Raw genomic sequence first — 12,499 nt, 5'->3', positions numbered from 1 at the left:
TGGGATTACTTTGGAAGGAATGATGCTAAAGCTGAAACTCCAGTACTTTGGCCACCTCATGTGAAGAGTTGACTCATTGGAAAAGACTCTGATGCTGGGAGAGATTGGGGGCAGGAGGAGAAGGGGACGACAGAGGATGAGATGGCTGGATGGCATCGCTGACTCGATGGACGTGACTCTGAGTGAACTCTGGGTGTTGGTGATAGACAGAGAGGCCTGGCGTGCTGCGATTCATGGGGTCGCAAAGAGTCAGACACAACTGAGCTACTGAACTGAACTGAACATTAAAATCAGTAGATTGTACATAAACATCCAAACTTCTGACTTCTCTCGAAAACATGGCCAACTGGCCTGCTCTCCAGCATGGGTGAAAAGTAGGAAAGGTTGCTCTCAGTGGTAAAGCCTGTACTGCCCAGAGTCCAACATGGCAACCTAGTCCTATTACCATTTCTCTTGCCTCCTGGGGCCAAGAGTTTTTGAGAGCTAGGCTGCTAGCACTCTTAAGATAAAGACTAGTTTTGTCTTATCAACTTTGACTTTGAAACCTTTAACCCAGAACCCAGCACACAGTTCTTCCTTGTATGTTTTTTGGATGATATAAAATATCTTGTGGATGCATATGACATTTATTCCAATACTGAAAGCATGCAATTGAAGTACTGCTCTGCCCTAGATCTTTGATGCAGACTGGCATCATAGGTACCCCTGATGTCTGCCATTAGACTCACTAAGTAAAGCCAGTTGTTTGTCCCTGGGATGTCCCTGAAGTCTTCACTTTGCCATTTGACAACTTATCTTCCTAGCAATCTCCTCTCCAACAAAGACAGCAATGCATATCTCATGAAGTGGCTAGGAAGATGACATGAAACCAAGAATGTCGAGCATGGCCCTTAGTATCCATTTTCATGATGTTCTTAGCATTTTTTCCTCCAAGTAGTCAAGGTTCTCCATCTTTGTAGATGCCCATGCAGATCAGTTTTATTTTCCAGCCAAGCTTCAAGGAAGAGATTATAGTTCAATTCTCTGTATTCTGAGAAGCTTCAAAGTCCACTCACCAAGGACACTGAAGGAGGTAAAGATTTTATCTTGAGATTTGTGTTTTTTCAGAACTTTTAGTGGCCCAAAGGGGAAAACAAGGCATGTCAGAGCATATATAACTGGGGGCTTCTGGTCACCACTACATGATAAGAACCTGAACTTCCCTGAGTACTTGGAGCTAAGAAAGAAGTATGAAGTGGCTTGTGCTCCTTGGGCTGGTGACCTTCTCAGAGTGCATAGTCATGTAAGTATGGGGACTGTAATCCACATCATATTCCTTTCTCAAATTTTTCTTTTCATCTGACTATTCTTCCACCCATCAGGTTTAAAAGGGGATGGAATATATCCCCGACAGTCTTAATGTTCAACTCTTACTTATTGATAAGTAACTTGCTATAGGAACTGTGGATCCCAAGGGTCTTGGTGTAGATTTGCGTGATTACACAACTCTTGGAGTCCATTCATCTCATGATCTGTTGAAAATAGAACTCCTTGCAACTGTTCAGTGCACAGTCTATGCAGATGTCGATGTGGTCCCGTGGAATAGCACTTTTCTACATTTTATTCAACATGTCTTCTTTTTCCCCCATATACTTCAGTGTGTATATGTCTATGTCTGCATCTCTGTATCACTGTCATTTATCTTTCCATTTCTTTGGAAGTCTCTGTGAGTGTATTTCTCTCTGTGTTGTTTTCTTTTAATTTTTCATTTGACTCATCCTTCCGTCTCGAGCCCCTAAATTTTCCTAACTTTTTCCCTATCTCCTTGATTCTTCTTTGAAGTCTCAATTCTCTTTCAACTTGGAGATAGATACACTGTTTTATATACACTGTTTCATATCTGACAAGCAGTGTGACCCAAGCCAACTCAGAAACCTCTTGCATTTCAAACTGCTCCGTTGTAAAAGAGGATAAGAGTCCCCCTTCTACCTCCTTCCCTGAGCTTCTATGAGAAGGACACATGGGATGGCAACAGCAATGCTAATGGCTGTCATTGCTGAGATGGATGTCATTGTCATCCATTTCCTATTTATCAGGTACCTTATATCCATCACTTCACTTATCCCCAAAATATTCTATTTGGAGGGTTTGAATTGTTACATTCCACCATTTTACCTAGGGGGAGACTGAGATCCCTCATGGTCATATGGCTCACCCAAGATTGCAGAAAAGAACCTGTATTCAAACCTATGTGTTTACCATAGTATATGCATAAAATTCTGATAATAAGGTGACTCATAAAAATGATTGGAAAATACACAGGGGCATTACAATGACAATATACCTTAACACTGACAGCTAATTGTAGCTTCTTTGTTTTCTTTGTCAAATGTTCAATGAAAGAATACCTCTAACAAAAGTGAAGACCATGAGAAAAACCCTCAGTGAAAAAAGCATGCTGAAAAACTTCCTGAAGGAACATGCTTACAGACAGTCCCAGATTTCTTCTCGTGGCTCAAATATAACTATTCATCCCCTGAGGAACATCATGGATGTGAGTGTTTTGGGGGTGGTGCTCCACAGCGCCCCCTGGTGCTCTAGCCTAGCACTGGGGCTCATCTGGAGAAGCCAAGTGAGATGTTGGGGTTGGGACTCCTACAGGAGGCAGAAAGCCTGGGAAACAGGTACGCCACCCAGAGAAGAAGGCACTCTCATCCTCAACTCTTGGTCTTGGTGACAGGGCTTGGCAATGACCAGGTGGCAGGTAAACATTCATTTCTGTGTCAAAGATGTGTCATTAGTTTGAGGGAGATTGTTCCTTCTGAACTAAGTGAGCCACTCAGTCACAGATGAAGAGTGAACCATCACTGAGCAAAAGGTAGAACCAACCAACTGCCAAGCAATTGTGACTCCTCAGGCAGAAGAATTCAGTTTCCACAGATGCAAGAACCACAGCAGTAAAAAGTTACTGAACCTGTATTTCATGTAAGGTCATAAGAATCTAACACTGTGTTTACTGTATTTAGATTAAAAGGGGGTCTTATTTTGTCTTCAAGAATGCCCATGCCAGCCTGAGAGATAGGCAAAGAGTAAATACATGTCATGAAAAGGGTCATCTGTGTGGTGTGGATTGGATGTCGTCTGAGTTTAGAGAGAGTGGCTGATGTTAATCAAGAAGGATATCCTGGAGAAGGGGATGCTGAGGCTGGGTTGGAAGAGACTACAGAGGTTCTCAAATGAAGGCACCAGGACTCTCCTGGGTGTCCAGTGGTCCTGGCAGCTCAGTGGTTATGCCTCTGTGCTTCCAATGCAGGAGGTACCACTTCAACGCCTGGTCATAGAGTCAATATCCTGCATATCATGTAGCACTGAAAAAAAAAATATCAAATGCAAGCACTACTGTGATCAAAGGCTTTGAGCTGCACAGTGATTCAAAAGTAATCCCAAGAGATATGTGACACCCAGAGGGAGGCAACAGTGTGGGAATAGAGAATAGCCAGTTGAGCAATAACCCACTCCCTCCTTTTCCCTGTAGATGGTCTATGTAGGTAAAATCACCATTGGAACACCCCCTCAGGAATTCCAGGTTGTCTTTGACACAGGCTCATCTGACTTGTGGGTGCCCTCCATCTTTTGCCCCAGTTCAGCCTGTTGTGAGTACAGACACCCTATACCCGGACCATCCTTCACTTGCCCTGCCACCCTGTTTCCACCCTTGGCATCTGATGACACTCATCTCTTGTGTCTGCAGCTACACACGTTAGGTTCCGACATCATCAGTCTTCCACCTTCCGGCCTACCCAAAAGACCTTCAGCATCACCTATGGATCTGGGAGCATGAAGGGATTTCTTGCTTATGACACCGTTCGGGTAACGTGTAAACGGAAGCTGAGTCAGGACTGGCTATGAAGTGACCACTGCTTGCAAAACAGATGCAGGACCATCTGGCAGGACCCTTCCTAGCCTAACTCCCATAGATATTGGCCATCTTACCCACAGGATCCTGTCCCTGGGGAGGCAGTGCCCATGGTGACACACGAGCAAACAGATTAGCTAACCCAGAGAGTAGCTTGAGGTGTGGACATGCAGCTCTTCTGCCCATGAGCAGTTCAAGGTTCATTTTGCTGTGAGCGAGAAGAGAGGGGAAAAGCACGCACTTTTATATTCTGAGACACTGTTCCAGGCACTTTCAGGTAATAACTGGTTTAATCCTGCAATAACCCCACACAGCAGGTGGTCTTATTAGCTCATGAGACATATGAGGAAACTGAGGTGCAGACAGCAAGGGCCTTGTTGAGGTCACACATGTGGTAAGTGGTGGAGCTGGGCTGGCTTTTCAGGACTGAAGTTGCTGTGGGGTGATTGGGACAGGACAAAATTGATCTGGGGACCCAAGGGATAGTCAAGGGATCAGGTATCCAGAGTGGGAAATTGGAGGCCTCAGATGTCAGGGGGCCTGATAAATGAGTTCTCACTCTAGGGGACCCTTAAGAGTCTAATAAACCTATGGCCTGCCTCCCCGAAAGTACTTGAGTAGTTCCCCTCTCTCTCTTTCTCTCATACACACTCACACAAATACACACATATCCACAAAAGTAGATTCCCCAGGCAGTAATTTCATAGAACCCTGCAAGCAAGACTGTGTTTTTGGCTTCTGTCTTCCTGGACAGATGCAGAATCCACAGTGCCTTACACAGAATGCAGTCCATTCCTGTCATTAGGTCAGAGTGATGCCAAAGAGAAGGCTACCTTGCTCTCGACTCATTTTCTCCACAAGGCGGCACCAGTCGGTCCTGGCCTGACTCTTGGTTGCCACACCTGTACAGAAGCCATGAGGCCAATTTGATTCACTCAGGTGGTGTTTTTCAGAGGGGCAGATGTTTTAAAATACACTGCCTCTCACAAATGGAACCCAAATTTCCCTTCCAGTTTGGTCTAACCGTCTGAGGTCCACCAAAGACACAGAACAGACTCAATTATTCTCTGAGGATCTAACGGCAATGCACCCCAGCCAGCCCAGTCCTAGCCCCACTTCATGTATCTGCAAGCAGGAACACTCTTCTCTCCCACAGATTGGGGACCTTCTAAGTATTGATCAGGAATTCGGACTAAGCGTGGCAGAATACGGGTTTGAGCATGTACCTTTTGATGGCGTCTTGGGCTTGAACTACCCTGACATGTCCTTCATAAGAACCATACCCATCTTTGACAACCTGAAGAATCAAGGTGCCTTTTCTGAGCCTGTTTTTGCCTTCTACTTGGGCAAGTAAGTCGGAAATGGACAATCCTTTTCTCCAAATTAGCTGTAACATGCTTTAAGTTCCATGAAAATTATAGAACACTTGATAAAGAAGTATCCTGAGAGATAATCAAACCCAGGATAACTATGGCCCCAGGGCCTTACCTGGATTCACCGCTGGCTTTTATGAATAAAGCTTTATTGGAACACAACCCTGCTCCTGGGCTCAAGACCAGTAACTTGGTCTAGGGGGATGATTGAAGGGGATGGCTAATGGAAGGCAACAGGAAAACTGTTGGAGGTTAAGGCAATAGGATTTGCTTATGAATTTGATAAGGAAGGAAGGAGAAGGATGGTGGATATCTTTCCTTCCTCATTAGCATTTCACTGGGAGCCTAGGACCAGCTACCCAATTTGCAGGAGCCTGTGAAAAATGAAAGTGTGGGACACAAAACCAAAGCATGGGACCCCTTGTTCAAGAAATATTAGGCATTTCAAGACAGGGAGAGCAGAGGTGGGGTCCCTTCCGAGTGTGGGGCTGTTTGGACAGTAGAGTTCACAGGCCAGCAGAGCCAACTCTGGGTGACCTGAACCCACACACTTAGCGCTCCCAGGACTTGATTTTCCTGAAAAATGACAAGCTGGACAAGGGGAAAGTAAAAATGCTTCAGCACCCTGTCCTCTGAATGTATCTGAACATTCATGTAGCAGGAGGTCCAGGGTCTCTTCAGAAGACATAGTGGGTGGAGCCCAACCAGATGATTCAGCTTCTAACCTCCTCTGTGCCACTCATTAGCCAGTAACCGACCTCAGTCTGGATCTCAATCACTCCTAGCCTCGATTTCTGCATCGGTAAATGGGGACCTTATTGGGTAGACAAGGCTTTGATGGGTAGACAAGCACAGCTCTAAGACAGTGCTGTCATTACTGTCCTCCAAGAATCCCTGCCCCCTTTTCTCTCTACACATGCAGGGCGAAGGGCAGTGTGGTGATGTTTGGTGGGGTGGACCACCACTATTACAAGGGAGAGCTCAACTGGGTACCATTGATCCACGCAGGCGACTGGAGTGTACACATGGACCGGTAAGCCTCTTCCTCTGAGGGTCAGCCCAGTGATGCTCCCACTATTGTACATGGACACAGGCACACACACACAAATGCATTCTAAAACACACAGTCACACAGACATATACACCACCCACAGCAACACAGAAAGACACACAGACACATGGAAACACAGAAGCAGACACATATAAACATACACAGACACATAAAAATATGCACAGCTAGTCAGTGACACACACACAGAGACACATACAAACACATATACAAACCCATAGATACACAAACAATCCATGGGTTCATAATCACTGCAGGCCTTCTGACCAGGGCTCTGACCAGGGTCCTAAAAGGGTCCGGAGAAGTCTGTGCAGCTGGGAGAGGGCTGCACCCACTGCCCTTTGAGGTGGGGAGCATGGTTAGAGGACTCTACAGTGTGGTGAACAGAGGATCAGAGAGAATTTTACTAGCCTGGACAGAGTTATAAGATGATCAGCTGTCCAGGGCTACCTGGGACCAAGGAAGTTCTCAGCAGAGATAAATGTCTGTTTAAAAACAGGGAAAGCCCTGAAAAAATGGGGAAAACTGGTCTCCTTAGGGAGCAGCTACCCAGCATTGGAGAGAGGTTGGCTGCAGTCTTACGACATGAAAGCAACTAATTAAAAAGACACCCCACATACCTGGGAGCACAGTGGGGCAGGGGCTATAACAGAGAATTAGGAAGGTGGGATCCAGGACTGACCTGAGGACAAGAGGCATACTTGATAGGATTCTGTGTGATACCCTCAGATAAAAGCTGACCTGTCCTTTGGGGTTTCTGTGGGCTAGTCATGTATTTCCTGGCCAGGGTCTCAGGGTCTGAGCTGGTTGTAAGAACAGTGCTGAGGGACACCCTCTCCCAGAGGAGTCCCTCTCTCCCCCTACTATGAGAATCTGCTGCCCCTGCGAATTTCCATCTTCACTCTGCAGTTGACCCATTGTTTGTTCCCCACCAGATACAGGTCTCTGGATGGTTCTCTCTTTAGGGAGGCAATGAGAATAAAACTCGCCCTCACATCTAAGAAGGCAGATGTACAAGAAATGACTCACCCACATAGTGAACTGTCATTTTGGTACATGCTAGACATGAGGAAGGGTCTACAGAAAGTGACCAAGACAGGAGACTGATAAACACCAAGGGAAAGACTTCCCTGAAAACAATACAATTAAGCTGGAATCTGGAAGATGCGAAGAAATTTGCTAGTCAAAGGGGAGGGGACTGTTCTAGGAAGGAAGACCAGTTTGTGTCAAGGTGCAAAAGATCCTGGTGTATTCAAGTACTGAATTCAAGGATGTCAAGAAAGATGCTGTGTTGAGAGCAAAGGAAAAGAAAGCAAGAGACAAAGGGCTGTTTAGGAGACAGTTAGGAAGGGGCCAGCTCTGGGGAGACTCAAAGTTACCTTGATGCCTGCTTTTTCCACTGTCTCTCAGCATCTCCATGAAAAGAAAGGTTATTGCTTGTTCTGGTGGCTGTGAGGCCATTGTGGACACCGGGACATCACTGATCCTTGGCCCAAGAAGACTGGTCAATAGCATCCAGAAGCTCATCGGTGCCACACCACAGGGTTCCGAGGTGAAGGGTCATGCCCCAGCGTCATTCCCTGTCTCCACACAAACAAGGATCTTCAGGGCCAACCTCTCTCCCTCTCTCTCTAACAGCACTACATTTCATGTTTTGCCATCTATACCCTGCCCTCTATTATCTTCACCATCAACGGCATCAACTACCCAGTGCCAGCTCGAGCCTACATCCACAAGGTGAGGAGACAACCCTGAGGGTTGGTTCGAAAATAGGAACTTGCAGGAACACTTGGGCTGCTGCTGGGAGGAGGGCGCCCTCTTCAGGCCATGTCACACCATTGCAGATGCTGCTGAGCCCCTGAGCCCCTGAGCCCCTCTGGCTGGGCCAGAGCCTGCCACAAGACGAAGCACTTGAAAGTAAAGGGCGGTCTGGGACATTGATCATCCTTAAATAAATATGGAGATGCCACACCATGCTGGCATGGTGGGAATCACAAGGAGAGGGGAACACTCAGGTCCTCAGTCCTCAAAGAGCTTCAGTTCAATCTGAACCCTCAGATCAGTGAACATGGAAAGTCGGCTCTAGCAGACCCTGAAATGGGCCATGTGACAATGAGAATGGCTGGGACAATCCCAGTGTGATATCCCACCATAGGGATTAACAATCTCCTTTCCCTTCTGGAAGTTTTCCTGGTTTGGATGATAAATTACATGTTCACCCTAGTGCCATCTTCCCCTTGCTCTGGCCAGGTACCTTCTTTGTGAGTTGGGGTACCCTACCCCTGTGCAGGAGGTTGGATGCTAAGATGTTAAAGGGTGCACAGGGACTGCTCAGCCCCGGCACAGGGTGGAGGCTTCATGTCAGCACCCTATGGAAGTTGAGAGCTGGCTGATGGGCTCAAAGAAGGCTTTGAGGAAGAGAGCGAATTTCAGGCATTCTAAAACCACAAACTCATGGAGCCATACAGAGGGTTGCTTGGTTCTAGGCGAAACTGCCCTGGATTTCATGCAAATGGCATTCCAAGGTGCTCTGCATTGGGGCACTGGGGACTTATTAGGGGTGATGAGGGCTACAATTGACCAATAGGGATGGAGAACCAGAGTAAGTTACCCAACCAACCCTGGAGTGGCCAAAGAGGGTGAGTGTGGGCCAAAGGAGGCTTCGCAGAGTTGCTGAGTTAAGTCTTCAAGAACGTGTTGTGGGCACTGCTATATTTAAGATGGATAAACTACAATGAGTTACTGTGTAGCACAGGGAACTCCGCTCAGTTATATGACAGCCTGGATGGGAGGGGGATCTTTGGGACCAGGATACATGGATACATATGGTTGAGTCCCTTTACTGTCCACCTGAAACTCAGAATATTGTTAATCAGCTATACTCCAATACAAAATAAAGTTTTTTAATAAAGTACAGATTGTGGAGATGCAGGAGAAAAACAGGCATTCTCTGCAGAGAAAACAAGGAACAGGAGTCAAAAGGAAAAAAACAGGGAGTGAGGAGAACTATGGACACTCTCGCTCTTTTCTAAAAATTGTATTGAATTGTGGCTGATCTTCAGTGTTGCGTTAAGTTCTGCTGCACAGCAATGTGACTCAGTTATACACATATAAAATCTATACTATTTTTCTTATTCATTTTCATGTGGTTTATCACTGAATATTGAATATAGTTCCTTATGCTCTACAGTAGGACTTTGTTGTTTTTCATTCCTCTGTTTCCCCAACTCCCAGTCCTCCCCTCCCCCACAGCCTTCCTCATGGCAACCTCATGTCTTGGCCCTTTTTGGTTTTGGATGAACTCTCATATCCCCTGCTGCTGAGAAAACCCCATGATACTTACCAAAAGAGGGAAATAAAATGAAGAATTGTGCTGGGTCTGGGTATTGGAGAAGTCCCAGGTAAGAGCTCAGGCTGACTGGTGTGTGTCTCTGACTCCCCCAGGATTCTAGAGGCCACTGCTTTACCACCTTTAAAGAGAACACAGTGAGGACATCTACAGAGAACTGGATCCTGGGTGACGTCTTCCTGAGGCTGTATTTCTCCGTGTATGATCGAGGAAATGACAGGATTGGCCTGGCACAGGCAGTGTAAATGCTTGGAGTGGTTCGGGTATCAGTAAGGCTGCTCTGAGCAAACACTCACTCACACTTAGGGCACTCCTGCCCAGGATGCTGGTGAACTGTATTTGGTGGTCTGCACACCCTATTCTCATGAAAGAATAAAGGGTTTCACTCTTAATGGTGCTGAAACAAATGGGTACCTCTGTTTGAGTCTGGGATGTGTACAATGATTGGGAAGGATCTAGAACAAAGTCTGAATCACATTTGAGAGGAGACCACTCCAACTGGATTTACAGAAAGTGGAGACTCATTGAAATGATTCTAGGAATCCAGGACACAAGAATCAGAGCAAATACAAAAATCTCAGTGACTGGAACCAAGAAATCAGAAGTCATCAGTTTTCTCTTTCTCACCCTCACTCTTTCCCTTTCCTCTTCTTTGAAGGTCTTAGCTTGACAAATTTCTTCCTTAAGGCTTCTACGCCTAATATGGGAGTTAGCTACCTGCCTTGTGTTTTATATCCTGAAGGCATCTCCTAGTAAGGAAAGAAGCTTGGAGCCATCAGAGTTCAAGGGTGTTCTCTGAATGACCCACCTCAGTTCACATGGGCAGTCCTAGATCAGCCATCCTGGCAGGGCAATGGGGTCCTATGATTGGCTTTACGTGGTCATTGGCCTGACCCAGCAGCGCACATGATTGCAGTTTCCTCCAGCACTACATGACTGAAGCTGGGGAGAGGCAGCCCCAAGGATAGTGACTGAAGATCGTCTAGGCCATGGAAGAATTTGTGATGACCCACCAACTCCACCACCTCCTCAGTCAGAGGAATTATAAGGGGTAATGAAATAGACTCTTTTCATCCAATCTCAGATGAACTTATCACTGGGCTTCTCCTCTAGGGCAGTTTGGGTGAGGTACTTCATGCAGAGCTGGTTCCCTCTTGTTCCCAAACCCCAGTCACCAGCTCTCTGCCACATATGCCTGCTCTGTCCTTTCCAGTCCTATTTGGTAAGTGATGGCCCCAGTGGATCCCTGAGCCATCCCCCTCCTTCAGGGCCCAGAATGCCCCTTCCTTGGCCTCCAATGCTTCTGGGGAGAATGAAACGCTTGTATCAGGAACCAAGGGTACACAGAGCCTTCAGCCTTTCAGAGCTTCCTCCTGGGGAGGAGCTACAAACTGTTTGCTTGGAGCTGTCATGGTTAGGCACTTTTGCAGTGGAAAAGCATCCGTTCTTTCCACCTAGAGGCCCTCAGTAGATGCCTCAGCTGAGTCAGGGGTCAGAGGTTGATTTCCTTTCCAATTGACTGGTTTGATCTCCTCATTGTATAAGGGACTCTCAAGAATCTTGTCAAGCACCACAGTTCAAAAGCTTCATTTTTTGGCATTCACCCTTTCTTATGGTCCAGATCACACATCTGTACATGGTTACTGGAAAAATCATAGCTTTCATACTACAGACCTCTGTAGCAAAGTGAGTCTCTGCTTTTTAATACACTGTGCAGGTTTTTCATAGCCTTTCTTCCTTCCAAGGAACAAGTGTCTTTTTTTAATATAAATTTATTTCGTGGCTGCAGTCAAGGTCCATAGTGATTTTGGAGCCCAAGAAAATAAAATCTGCCACTGTTTCCACTTTTCCCTCATCTATATGCCATGAAGTGGTAGGACTGGATGCCCTGAATGTTGAGTGTCTGTTTGTGAATAGTTTTTTGAATGTTGAGTTTAAGCTAGTTCTTTCATCTCCTCTCCTCATCACGAGGCTGTTTAGTTCTTCTTTGCTTTCTGCCATTAGGGTGTGTCATCTTTATATCTGTGGATGTTGATATTTTTCCCAGCAAACTTGATTGCATCTTGGGATTGATGCAAGCATATTGAATGATGTATCCTACATACAAGTTCAATAACCAGAGTGACAATGTATACCTTTTCATGCTCCTTTCACAAATTTAAATCTTTCATTTGTTCCGTGTCTGATTCTAACTGCCACTTTTTGACCTACATACAGACTTTCAGGAGACAGGTAAGGTGATCTGGTACTTGAATTTCCTTAAGAATATTCCACAGTTTGTTGTGGTCCACACGGTGAAAGGATTTAGCATAGTCAATGAAGCAGATGTAGATGTGTTTCTGGAATTCCCTTGCTTTCTCTATGATCCAATGGATGTTGGCAATTTTATCTCTGGCTCTTCAAGCTAGTTTGTACATTTGGAAGTTCTCAGTTCATGGAGAGTTGAAGCTTAGCTTGAAGGATTTTGAGCATTACCTTGCTAGCAAGTGAGATGAGCACAACTGCATGATAGGTTGAACATTCTTTGGAATTGCCTTTCTTTGGATTGGAATGAAAACTGACCTTTTCCAGCACTGTGGCCACTGCTGAGTTTTCCAAATTTGGTGACATATTGAATGCAGCACTTTTATAGCACCTTCATTAGGATTTTTGAACAGCTCAGCTGAAATTTGATCCCCTCCACTCGCTTTGTTTGTGGTGATGCTTCCTAAGGCACACTTGACTTCATACTCCAGTATATCTGGCTTTACATGAGTGACCCCAGCATCATTCCTATCCCGGTCATTATGACCATTTTTGTATAGTTCTTCTGT

The 12,499-nt window shown here is 45.8% G+C and overlaps 1 protein-coding gene across 1 annotated transcript; it reads left to right on the top strand.

The window, feature by feature from the left end:
• The first annotated feature begins 1,179 nt into the window (after nucleotides 1–1,179).
• LOC101101846 (pregnancy-associated glycoprotein 1-like) lies at nucleotides 1,180–10,078 on the top strand. Its single transcript, XM_042242660.2, has 9 exons — nucleotides 1,180–1,282; nucleotides 2,383–2,533; nucleotides 3,515–3,632; nucleotides 3,731–3,849; nucleotides 5,052–5,245; nucleotides 6,191–6,301; nucleotides 7,748–7,889; nucleotides 7,976–8,074; nucleotides 9,782–10,078. Exons 1-9 carry the CDS (start codon nucleotides 1,230–1,232, stop codon nucleotides 9,929–9,931), a joined length of 1,137 nt encoding a protein of 378 aa, XP_042098594.1. The 5' UTR covers nucleotides 1,180–1,229; the 3' UTR covers nucleotides 9,932–10,078.
• Nucleotides 10,079–12,499: the final 2,421 nt, after the last annotated feature.

The sequence above is a fragment of the Ovis aries genome, unplaced genomic scaffold (assembly GCF_016772045.2).
Source record: "Ovis aries strain OAR_USU_Benz2616 breed Rambouillet unplaced genomic scaffold, ARS-UI_Ramb_v3.0 scaffold_87, whole genome shotgun sequence".
NCBI lineage: Eukaryota > Metazoa > Chordata > Mammalia > Artiodactyla > Bovidae > Ovis > Ovis aries.
The sequence above is the reverse complement of the archived record's forward strand: the minus strand, read 5'-3'. Positions and strand labels throughout refer to the sequence as shown.